The sequence below is a fragment of the Nerophis ophidion genome, linkage group LG27 (genome assembly GCF_033978795.1).
Source record: "Nerophis ophidion isolate RoL-2023_Sa linkage group LG27, RoL_Noph_v1.0, whole genome shotgun sequence".
NCBI classification, from domain to species: Eukaryota; Metazoa; Chordata; class Actinopteri; order Syngnathiformes; family Syngnathidae; genus Nerophis; species Nerophis ophidion.
The window spans coordinates 4,505,273-4,517,418 of NC_084637.1; the positions used below are offsets into that span (position 1 = coordinate 4,505,273).

General features: G+C 44.4%; 1 protein-coding gene across 2 annotated transcripts in view; it reads right to left on the reverse strand.

The window, feature by feature from the left end:
- The window catches only part of LOC133544352 (aryl hydrocarbon receptor-like), a 75,268-nt gene that overhangs the window by 2,978 nt on the left and 60,144 nt on the right, over nucleotides 1-12,146 (reverse strand). For both annotated transcript variants that reach the window (XM_061889571.1, XM_061889572.1), the window contains 5 exons: nucleotides 11,298-11,506; nucleotides 11,085-11,194; nucleotides 8,397-8,535; nucleotides 1,289-2,908; nucleotides 1-1,212 (listed from right to left, as the gene is read on the reverse strand). The exon at nucleotides 1-1,212 is cut by the window's left edge and continues 2,978 nt beyond it. In XM_061889571.1, the coding sequence (XP_061745555.1) occupies nucleotides 1,303-2,908; nucleotides 8,397-8,535; nucleotides 11,085-11,194; nucleotides 11,298-11,506 (2,064 nt within the window). In that variant the 3' untranslated portion in view covers nucleotides 1-1,212; nucleotides 1,289-1,302. The remainder of the gene's footprint in view (nucleotides 1,213-1,288; nucleotides 2,909-8,396; nucleotides 8,536-11,084; nucleotides 11,195-11,297; nucleotides 11,507-12,146) is intronic.

The following is a 12,146-nucleotide window of genomic DNA, read 5'->3' on the forward strand; positions in this document are numbered from 1 at the left end:
TGCAGTTCTCTCCAAGGTTTTTCATTGTCCCATTGGGTTGAGTTTTTCCTTCCCCTGCTGTGGGATCTGAACAGAGAATGTCGTTGTGGCTTGTGCAGCCCTTTGAGACACTTGTGATTTAGGGCTATATAAATAAACATTGATTGATTGATTGATTGATTGATTGATTGATTGATCATGAGCCCTAAAGTTTGTCCGCCGGGCTTGCTGGCTGTCTTTAAATTGAACCGATCTTTATTATTTATTTCTTTGGTCAAATCCAACCACCCTGATGCACAACTTCCATCATTCCATGTTTCAAGACCTAAATTAAACTGCGAACAGGTGACCTTTCATGTCTTACTCGTTTATCGGGAACATTTAGGCAACCATTAGCTTTTCAAGAACCATAGACGCCCAATTCTGTTCTCCAAGAATGTGCCAGAGTTGGCCTCAGACTAAACGCAAAGAAGACTGAGGTAATCCCCGATAACCTACACATGGACCACCTGTCAATAACAACATCAGATGGCAACGCTCTGCGAGAGGTCAATGACTTCAAGTACTTGGGTTCCTGGATGAACTCCACAGAACAGGACCTTAAGGTCAGGAAGGCACTAGCGTGGAAATCCTGAATGGTTATCAAGAGTGTGATGCTCATATCTCCCCCTGAGTCTATTCCACGCCACTGTGGACTCTGTCCTCCTGAATGGCTGCGAAAGCTGGACCCTGACACCCACCCTGGGGAAGTCTCTAGATGGGTGCTACACCAGAATGATATGAGCTGTTCTGAATGTGGACCAGAACATCCACATCACCAACAAAGACCTGTGGGGGCAACTGCCGAGGCTCAGCAAGAAGGTAACAGCTAGGAGGATGAGGCTGGCCGGCCACTGCCAAAGACTTTGGGAGCTCCCGGCCAGCAGGCTGGTCCTAAGGGAACCAACGCACGGGCATCGATCGCGAGGAAGTCCTGCGCTCACGTACATGGACATCCTGAAGAAAGATGCGGGAGCAGAAAGCTCTACGAACCAGAATGATTGGAGACTCCGATGGAAGTTCGTCCGAGGACGACTGAGAGACAGTCAAGCACACTTTGTTTTAGAGACATTTGTCTGTCGGTCCATGTTAGATCAGCCCAAAAGTCAAAGCTGTTTCCTGTTTTTTTCTCTGAGAAGCAGGACTTCCTGTTTGGCAGTGAGGAAAAGCCTCAACAACTGAGTGGTTGTTGAGCTGTAAAAACAAAGAACATTAAATATAAAACCTGATTCTACATTCAAAGAGTCAGTCAATCTGTAGATCTTCTTACCTGGTCACTGAAATTCAGGTACTGTTGTTGCATGAGCGGGATGCCCAGGTCATTTGGCAAGGAAGCTTTGCCATGTCTGGACAGGACAAGGACTCGCCTTCACCCTGATTGAAGCAGGAGTTGCTGTCTGGGATGTGGTTGCTGACGTGTTTCAATTTTTGGTAAGCGAGCATCTCGCTGGCGTGTCCGCCATTGACAGGTAGAATGGGAGGATTGTTAATTAACATACAACTGCTTGGAACTGCAACAGGTGCCAGCCCCACCCCATGCTCAACAGTACTAAATGGATTCCTAAACGTTGGTCCGGGTAGGGCAGTGTTCTGGGTCACGGCAAACCCTGGATTTGTCTGAAATCCTGACAATTGGTCAAGGCTCATTTGTCCATTTGGAATATGCTGTGGTTCTAGTTGGTGCTGTTGCTGCCAAGAATGTCTCTGGTATTGTCCGCCATGAACTGGATGCTCGATGTGAGTTCGATGTGAGGATGCTTTGACTGGTCCACTAGAAACTTGTTGAGTTTGCCTTTCCAAAAAAGCGTCTGCATGGTTGGAGCTCCACTGGGTGTTCTGGAAGCTGAACGCAGGCTGTATTGGATCACAGGGGTCAGCAGGAAGGTTAGGCACCATCCGCCCATGGCAGTTCTGCATTGGTTGAGCAATTTGGTCGGTTAGATGATTGGGTTGTCTGAGCGACAATATGTTGCTGTCTTTGAAACTCGCCTTTATGGTCCTCAATGTCTTCGGTGTCTCGGCAAAAGAGGCTCCCAGAGACGGTAAAAAGCTCGGTGGGAGTCCACCTGTGGAATCTTGAAGGCAAGTAGGACGGGACGGTTCTTGCTTTGAGAGAATTTGGCCCATTACTGGACTATTGAGACCAGACAAACTTGTCCCCAAAACAGTACATGGCTGTTCAGGCATCATCTGTCCCCCACTAGATAACTGACTATGAGGGTCTAAAAGCCAGCTGAAGTTTTGTCCCGTGTTTGGGTCAGCAGGACCCTGGTTCTGGACGTTCAAGATTGGGGAAACATCATCGAGCTGGTCTGGCAACATCAGCCCACCTTCTTTTTGTAGCTGCTCCTCCACATACAAAAGGATGACCTCACTAATGAGTTCATTAAGGTTGGCACTCATTTCGCAGCTGTTATTCTTAACCTTAAGCACAGTGCTTTCCCAGCTTTTTAGCTCTTCAGGTTTCACGTTCACTGTATCTAAAAGGTTACCGTCACCCAAAATCTCCTGCAGAGTCTCCATCATGTCCTGGATGGTGCTCTCGGACTTCACCAGGCTTTCAATGGAAGGTTTGGCAGAAGTGGGCTGCCAGACGTCTCCAGCAACGCTGACTGTGGCATGTGTGTCTTGAAAGGCTATATCGTTTATGTAGTTGACATTCTTGGCAAAGTTGTGCTTGCAGTACATGGACTGGTCCTGGTCTAGCATGCAGCCAAGAATCGAAGTGGCCCTGACAGAGTGCTGGTCCACCTTCCTCTGCTTTGGGACGGGACAAGGGTCGGGCATGTCCAAGGTTGGCGCCAAATCGTACAACAGTGCCTCACCAGTGGCGAAACTGAACGACAGCTCCAGCCGACGGAGACGCAGGTTTTCCTCTCCTTCTTCGTTGCTGCAAAGAGGAAGGAAGTGCCAGTCTTGTCTGTGACTCTTCTTATTTCTCATTGATAAAACACGCAAGCGAAGGTCAAATAAATGGACTGAGAGAAGAGCCAAAAACTGTTCACAAACATCTACAGTCGTGGTTAAAAGTTGAACGTAATGTCATGGCTGTGTTGAGTTTCCAATCATTTCTACAACTCTTATTTTTTGTGATAGAGTGATTGGAGCGCGTACAAAAACATTCATGAATTTGGGTTCTTTTATGAATTTATTATGGGCAATGTTAATATTTGCTTACATGTCCCTTGGCAAGTTTTTTCTGCAATATGGCACTTTTTGGTCGCCATCCACAAGCTGCAGCCTGAATTTTTGAGCGCTCCTCTTGACACAATTGGTGCAGTTCAGCTAAATTTGTCGGGTTTTTTCACATGGACTTGTTTCTTCAGCATTGTCCACATGTTCTCAATGGGGTTTAAGTCAGGACCTTGGGAACGCCAGTCTAGCCTGATTTAGCCCAACCCTCTGGAACTCTCTTCTCAAACCGATCCGTGTTCTGTGTCTTGTAATGTCCCGTCTTGTAAATGTCCAGTGGTATTAGTATGGACTTGTTTCTTCAGCATTGTCCACATGTTCTCAATGGGGTTTAAGTCAGGACCTTGGGAATGCCATTCTAGCCTGATTTAGCTCAACCCTCTGGAACTCTCTTCTCAAACCGATCCGTGTTTTGTGTCTTGTAATGTCCCGTCTTGTAAATGTCCAGTGGTATTAGTATGGACTTGTTTCTTCAGCATTGTCCACATGTTCTCAATGGGGTTTAAGTCAGGACCTTGGGAATGCCATTCTAGCCTGATTTAGCTCAACCCTCTGGAACTCTCTTCTCAAACCGATCCTTGTTCTGTGTCTTGTAATGTCCCGTCTTGTAAATGTCCAGTGGTATTAGTATGGACTTGTTTCATCAGCATTGTCCACATGTTCTCAATGGGGTTTAAGTCAGGACCTTGGGAACGCCATTCTAGCCTGATTTAGCCCAACCCTCTGGAACTCTCTTCTCAAACCGATCCGTGTTCTGTGTCTTGTAATGTCCCGTCTTGTAAATGTCCAGTGGTATTAGTATGGACTTGTTTCTTCAGCATTGTCCACATGTTCTCAATGGGGTTTAAGTCAGGACCTTGGGAATGCCATTCTAGCCTGATTTAGCCCAAACCTCTGGAACTCTCTTCTCAAACCGATCCGTGTTCTGTGTCTTGTAATGTCCCGTCTTGTAAATGTCCAGTGGTATTAGTATGGACTTGTTTCTTCAGCATTGTCCACATGTTCTCAATGGGGTTTAAGTCAGGACCTTGGGAACGCCATTCTAGCCTGATTTAGCCCAAACCTCTGGAACTCTCTTCTCAAACCGATCCGTGTTCTGTGTCTTGTAATGTCCCGTCTTGTAAATGTCCAGTGGTATTAGTATGGACTTGTTTCTTCAGCATTGTCCACATGTTCTCAATGGGGTTTAAGTCAGGACCTTGGGAACGCCATTCTAGCCTGATTTAGCCCAACCCTCTGGAACTCTCTTCTCAAACCGATCCGTGTTCTGTGTCTTGTAATGTCCCGTCTTGTAAATGTCCAGTGGTATTAGTATGGACTTGTTTCTTCAGCATTGTCCACATGTTCTCAATGGGGTTTAAGTCAGGACCTTGGGAATGCCATTCTAGCCTGATTTAGCTCAACCCTCTGGAACTCTCTTCTCAAACCGATCCGTGTTCTGTGTCTTGTAATGTCCCGTCTTGTAAATGTCCAGTGGTATTAGTATGGACTTGTTTCTTCAGCATTGTCCACATGTTCTCAATGGGGTTTAAGTCAGGACCTTGGGAACGCCATTCTAGCCTGATTTAGCCCAACCCTCTGGAACTCTCTTCTCAAACCGATCCGTGTTCTGTGTCTTGTAATGTCCCGTCTTGTAAATGTCCAGTGGTATTAGTATGGACTTGTTTCTTCAGCATTGTCCACATGTTCTCAATGGGGTTTAAGTCAGGACCTTGGGAACACCATTCTAGCCTGATTTAGCCCAAACCTCTGGAACTCTCTTCTCAAACCGATCCGTGTTCTGTGTCTTGTAATGTCCCGTCTTGTAAATGTCCAGTGGTATTAGTATGGACTTGTTTCTTCAGCATTGTCCACATGTTCTCAATGGGGTTTAAGTCAGGACCTTGGGAACGCCATTCTAGCCTGATTTAGCTCAACCCTCTGGAACTCTCTTCTCAAACCGATCCGTGTTCTGTGTCTTGTAATGTCCCGTCTTGTAAATGTCCAGTGGTATTAGTATGGACTTGTTTCTTCAGCATTGTCCACATGTTCTCAATGGGGTTTAAGTCAGGACCTTGGGAACGCCATTCTAGCCTGATTTAGCCCAACCCTCTGGAACTCTCTTCTCAAACCGATCCGTGATTAGTGTTCTGTGTCTTGTAATGTCCCGTCTTGCAAATGTCCAGTGTTATTAGTATGGACTTGTTTCTTCAGCATTGTCCACATGTTCTCAATGGGGTTTAACTCAGGACCTTGGGAACGCCATTCTAGCCTGATTCAGCCCAACCCTCTGGAACTCTCTTCTCAAACCGATCCGTGTTCTGTGTCTTGTAATGTCCCGTCTTGTAAATGTCCAGTGGTATTAGTATGGACTTGTTTCTTCAGCATTGTCCACATGTTCTCAATGGGGTTTAAGTCAGGACCTTGGGAATGCCATTCTAGCCTGATTTAGCTCAACCCTCTGGAACTCTCTTCTCAAACCGATCCGTGTTCTGTGTCTTGTAATGTCCCGTCTTGTAAATGTCCAGTGGTATTAGTATGGACTTGTTTCTTCAGCATTGTCCACATGTTCTCAATGGGTTTCAAGTCAGGACCTTGGGAATGCCATTCTAACCTGATTTAGCCCAACCCTCTGGAACTTTCTTCTCAAACCGATCCGTGATTAGTGTTCTGTGTCTTGTAATGTCCCGTCTTGCAAATGTCCAGTGGTATTAGTATTTTACAATGTACTGCTTTTATCCATCCAGCCATCCATTTTCTACCGTTAATCCCTTTCGGGGTCGCTGGAGCCTATCTCAGCTACAATCAGGCAGAAGGCGGTGTACACCCTGGACAAATATTTTATATTATTACTTTGAACTGTTTTTTATTTAAAATTTTTATCCTGTAAAGCGTCTTTGAGTACACTGAAAAGCCCTATACCAAATAAAATGTATTATTATTATTATTATTGTTCCTTTACCACTTTTGACGTGTGTTTGGGGTCATTGTCCTGTTGGAACACCCAACTGCGCCCGAGATTTTAGGTTGCCCTGAAGAATTTAGAGGTAATCCTCCTTTTTCATTGTCCCATTTACTCTCTGTAAAGCAGCAGTTCCATTGGCAGCAAAACAGGCCCAGATCATAATACTACCACCACCATGCTCGACGGTAGACATGGTGTTCCTGGGATTAAATGGCTCACATTTTCTCCTCCAAACATATTTCTGGGTATTGTGGCCAAACAGCTCAATTTTTGTTTCATCTGACCACAGAACTTTCCTCCAGAATGTCTTATCTTTGTCCATGTGATCAGCAGAAGACTTTAGACGAGCCTTAAGGTCTCGCTTCTGGATCAAGGTCTTCCTTCTTGCATGGTAGCCTCTCAGTTCATGGCGATGCAAAAGACGCTTGACTGTGGACAATGACACCTGCGTTCCAGCAGCTTCCAATTCTTTGCAGACATGCTTTTTGGTGGTTCTCGGTTGACTCTTGATCATCCAGACCCATTTTCTCCTAGCAGCAGGTTGTACTCTGGAATGCCCTCCCGGTAAAAGTTTGAGATGCCACCTCAGTAGAAGCATTTAAGTCTCACCTTAAAACTCATTTGTATACTCTAGCCTTTAAATAGACTCCCTTTTTAGACCAGTTGATCTGCCGTTTCTTTTCTTTTTCTCCTATGTCCCACTCTCCCTTGTGGAGGGGGTCCGGTCCGATCCGGTGGCCATGTACTGCTTGCCTGTGTATCGGCTGGGAACATCTCTGCGCTGCTGATCCGCCTCCGCTTGGGATGGTTTCCTGCTGGCTCCGCTGTGAACTGGACTCTCGCTGCTGTGTTGGATCCGCTTTGGATTGGACTCTCGCGACTGTGTTGGATCCATTATGGATTGAACTTTCACAGTATCATGTTAGACCCGCTCGACATCCATTGCTTTCCTCCTCTCCAAGGTTCTCATAGTCATCATTGTCACCGATGTCCCACTGGGTGTGAGTTTTCCTTGCCCTTATGTGGGCCTACCGAGGATGCCGTAGTGGTTTGTGCAGCCCTTTGAGACACTAGTGATTTAGGGCTATATAAGTAAACATTGATTGATTGATTCTTCCTGATCGTGGCAGTGACAAAACTGTGCCATGCACTTTATATTTATACAATTGTCTGCACAGTTGCTGTTGGGACCTTAAGCTGCTTTGAAATGGCGCCAAGTGACTTTCCTGACTTGTTCAATGATTTGTTTTTTCAGATGTGCGCTAAGTACCTTTGACTTTCCCCATTGTCGTGTTCGTAACCGAGTATAATGACGGCATCACATGAGCCCTATTTAAATGGACTCAGAGAAGTCAACAAGGGTTGTCAATCATAATCACTCACATGAAGTTAAGAGGCCATGCCATGAACCTAATTTAAATTGGTTGTAACTTTTCTACATCACCAACACTGATTTATATATTTATCAAGTATGTTGCGGTGGCAGAGGGGTTAGTGCGTCTTCCTCACAATACGAAGGTCCTGCAGTCCTGGGTTCAATCCCAGGCTCGGGATTTTTCTGTGTGGAGTTTGCATGTTCTCCCCGTGAATGCGTGGGTTCCCTCCGGGTACTCCGGCTTCCTCCCACTTTCAAAAACATGCACCTGGGGATAGGCCCCTCCCACTTCCAAAGACATGCACCTGGGGATAGGTTGATTGGCAACACTAAATGGTCCCTAGTGTGTGAATGTGAGTGTGAATGTTGTCTGTCTATCTGTGTTGGCCCTGCGATGAAGTGGCGACTTGTCCAGGGTGTACCCCGCCTTCCGCCCGATTGTAGCTGGGATGGATGGATGTTGCTGTATGTATACTTTTGCCGCAGCAGATTTGCTCACATTTTCAGTAGAGCCATAATAAATTCATAAAAGAATTGAACTTAATGATTGTTTTTTTTTGTGACCAACAAGTATTTGCCCCAATCACTTTATCACAAAAAAATAAGAGTTGTAGAAATGATTGGAAACTCACGACAGGAATGACATGTTGTTGTTTACAAGTGTATGTCAACATTTGACTCGGACTAAGACATCTACTAAGACATCTGCCAATTCTAGCAGTTGGAAGACTTAAAGAAAGTGTAGAAAAGCACACAATCCTTGAAGATATGACAGTCAGGCAGAACAGTGGCTGTTGTCTCAATCACATCAAAAGTGTCTTTGACAAGCATCACAAAAAAAAACTACAATCATTCATTGCAACTTACGATAAAGGTCTCTGCTGGACCACAATAAAATCTGGCTTGCCTTCCTTCAGGACAAGCCTGGCATTGGCTTCGACCCAAACCCACTTTCTCTTTTTAGTCAGCAGTCGGAAGACGGACTTCACCTGTCCGGTTTTCATCACTGGGCAAAGAGAGAGATGAATGAAGTTCAAGGTGTGGGTCAATGGTGTCAAACTTGTTTGTATTGAGAGGATGTCGTGGTGGTTTGTACAGCCCTTTGAGACACTAGTGATTTAGGGCTATATAAGTAAACATTGATTGATTGATTGATATTGAGGCTCACGTTGCAGTTACAGCTGACCTCAGAGGGTTGGTTGTAACTGAATGATTTATTGCTTTATTATGTTGTTGCCTATGTATTGTATTATTATATATTTTTGTTCTCAAATCCCTTCACTGGCTTCCTGTTCCACTCAGGATTGAATACAAAGTCTCCCTACTAACCCACCAGTGCCTCCGTGGAAATGCCCCCCTCTACCCCAAATCCTCCACACGACACTTCCGCTCCAAACAGGCTAACCTCCTCCAACCTCCAAGGACAAAGTTACAAAGTATGGGAGACCGGGCTTTCTGCTCCGCCGCTCCCAGTCCGTGGAACCCTCTCCCGGACCACCTGAGGGCACCACAGACTGTGGATGCTTTCAAAAAAGGCTTAAAAACCCCTCTTTTTAAAAATGCCTTTGTATAAATATATGCATACTAGTTCTAGCTATTAGGCTGTTCTGTTTTTTATTTGTATTATCTTTTTATTATTATTATTATTTTAATACACTGTAGCACTTTGTGGTTTTTTGTTCAATGTAAAGTGCTTTTTACAAATAAAGTGTAATATTATTATTATTATTTTGTTTGCACAAACTTTATAAAAAAATACATACGTATATTTTGCAATTAAAAAATTGGCAGCTCAGGCACCACAATTTCACCTCAAGTTGCAGGCACGGCCACTCTACCGACCGAGCTATATATTCTTGTTTGGTGTGGGTTCACAGAGTGGCGCATATTTGTAACATTGTTAAAGTTTTTTATAAGGCCACCCTCAGTGTGACCTGTATGGCTGTTGACCAAGTATGCGTTGCATTCACTTGTGTGTGTAAAAAGCCCTAGATAATATGTGATTGGGCCGGCACGCAAAGGCAGTGCCTTTGAGGTTTATTGGACCCCCCAGTAGGAGCTGGACGAAGTGGTTGGTGAGAGGAAAGTCTGGGCTTCCCTGCTTAGGCTGCTGCCCCCGCGACCCGACCTCGGATACCGTATTTCCTTGAATTCCCGACAGGGCGCTAATTAATTTAAAATCTCTTCTCACTCTGGCGCTTACCAAAGGCATGCGGTAAATTTAAGCCTCCGCTTATAAATTTGAGTGTGATGTAAGGATACCGTCATGAAAAGCACATTTAATAAAAAAAAAACGTTATTATGGTCTTACCTTTACTTATAAATGAAGTCCATGCGGAGCTCCTTCTGATGAAAAGCATCGATAACTTGTTTATAGAAGTCTTCCTTATCTTTCTTCAGTTTTAAAAGTCTCTCTGTCTCGATGGAGATCTTCCTTTATTACCTCCTGCTTCGATTGAAAGTCCAGTTTAGAAAACTGTTTATTTTAGATATGTAATCCTCCATGTTAAAAGTGCAAGCGAGAGGAAAATATAAACGATCGCTGCTCACTCTTGCTGCTTGTTGTCACTTCTTCTGCAGCTGAGTAGTCGCAAGAAGGATCACTAGCGCCCTCTACCACCAGGAAGCGGGAGTCATTTAATGACTCATATTTGACACACGCAGCTACGGTATATCGATAAAACTTTGCTCCTCACTGTTTTTTTTAGCATATTCAATAACTTGGACCTTAAATCCTACTGAATAGCTCTTAATCTTCTTCCCTTTATGCGATTTCAAATGATTGAAATCAGCTTCCTCCATTTTGAAAATGATGACAGGTGAAGTGTCACTCGTGACGTGACGAGTTTGACCCGGTGGAAATTCTAGGCATATGCTAATTATTTTGCGAAACGAGTTTGACCGGGCGTTAATCCTGAGCCGGCGGTAATGCTAAGCATGCGCTAATTATTTTGCGAAACGAGTTTGACCCGGCAGTAATTCTAGTCAGGTGCATACTAGATACCCGGCGGCAATTCAAGGAAATACGGTATGTGTGCCATGAATATTGCGCTGAAAAGGGACACACTTTGCCACGTATTACCGTGTGAATCAGTTCAAATCAATACATTTGAGGGCGGCGTGGCTCAGATGGTAGAACAGCTAAATTGAAATTTGTGGTTCCCGGTTCGAATGATGACAGGTGAAGTGTCACTTGTGACGTGACGAGTTTGACCCGGCGGAAATTCTAGGCATATGCTAATTATTTTGCAAAACGAGTTTGACCCGGCGGAAATTCTAGACACGCGTTAATAAAAATAATATTTTGCGAAACGAGTTCGACCCGGCGGTAATGCTAAGCATGCGCTAATTATTTTGCAGTAATTCTAGGCAGGCGCATACTATATACCCGGCAGCAATTCAAGGAAATACAGTAAGCGGGAAAAGATGGAATGATGGCATTAAAAAGCATTTATCGGCCGATAACATCGGCAGTCCAATATTATCGGACATCTCTAATATAAAGTCGACATATTTTTCCACCCTCCTGCTACTTGAAGCATGTGTATGACTCACTGGTGAAGTGGTTGTCGGCACAGTACATCATGTCTGCAGCGTGGATGAAGCTGTAGCCTGAAACCTTCCTGCGGAGCTCTGCATCACTGTAACCCAGAACCACCGTTCCTCTGAAAAGATTTAATTCCGATCAGTTTGTCTTTTCCTGGCCAACAGTCTGCAAAACCGAGCAATGACTGAATTCAATCCTAAATTTCCGATGCAAACGGTTACCTGGTGTCGATGCCGATCGGCGAGAAGTCCAGCTTGTGCTTGCTCTGGAAAATGAGCGTCTTGGAGCGGATCTCCAAAATAGTCGGCGGCTGCAGGGGCGTAGCGATGGCAAACAGAGCAAGCTGTGGAGGAACCTGAGTGCCATTGTTGGACGTAACCTTGTGGTTCTGACCATGGAGGAGTTTCAGGCGGCCATGGAAGTTTAGGACCTGAAGACAAACACACAAAACAAAGCAACAATGGACCGGGTGTCATAAGTTATTATCTTGTTATTAGGTAATACCAGGAAGTAGGGCTGGGCGATATGGCCTTTTATTAATATCTCGATATTTTGAGGCCACGTCTCGATACACCATATATATCTCCATATTTTGTCTTAGCCTTGAATGAACACTTGATGCATATAATCACAGTAGTATAATGATTCTATTTGTCTACATTAAAACATTCTTCTTCATACTGCATTAATATATGCTACTTTTAAACTTTTATGCAGAAAAGGAAATCACAACTAAAAATGTATTTATTCAACAGTTATTAAGCACAAACATTCATGTCATTTCCGAAACAGAAAGTGCAAGATTGTCAGAGACATTTTAAAACGAGCTATGAGTGCACTTTTGTGCATGATGTCACTAAGATGACATATCAAAACAACACTAAAGTGCACTTTTTGTACAGAATGCCGCGACAATAGTTTAAAACAAATAAAGTGCACTTTTGTGCATGATGTCACACAAGATAGTTCAATAAGTGTCAAATAAAAATGAGCTGCATAATAGGAAATCAAATAGTGTACTTCCTTCGCTATGTGGTAGGTCCCTGCGGATGTTATCTCCTTCTGTTTGT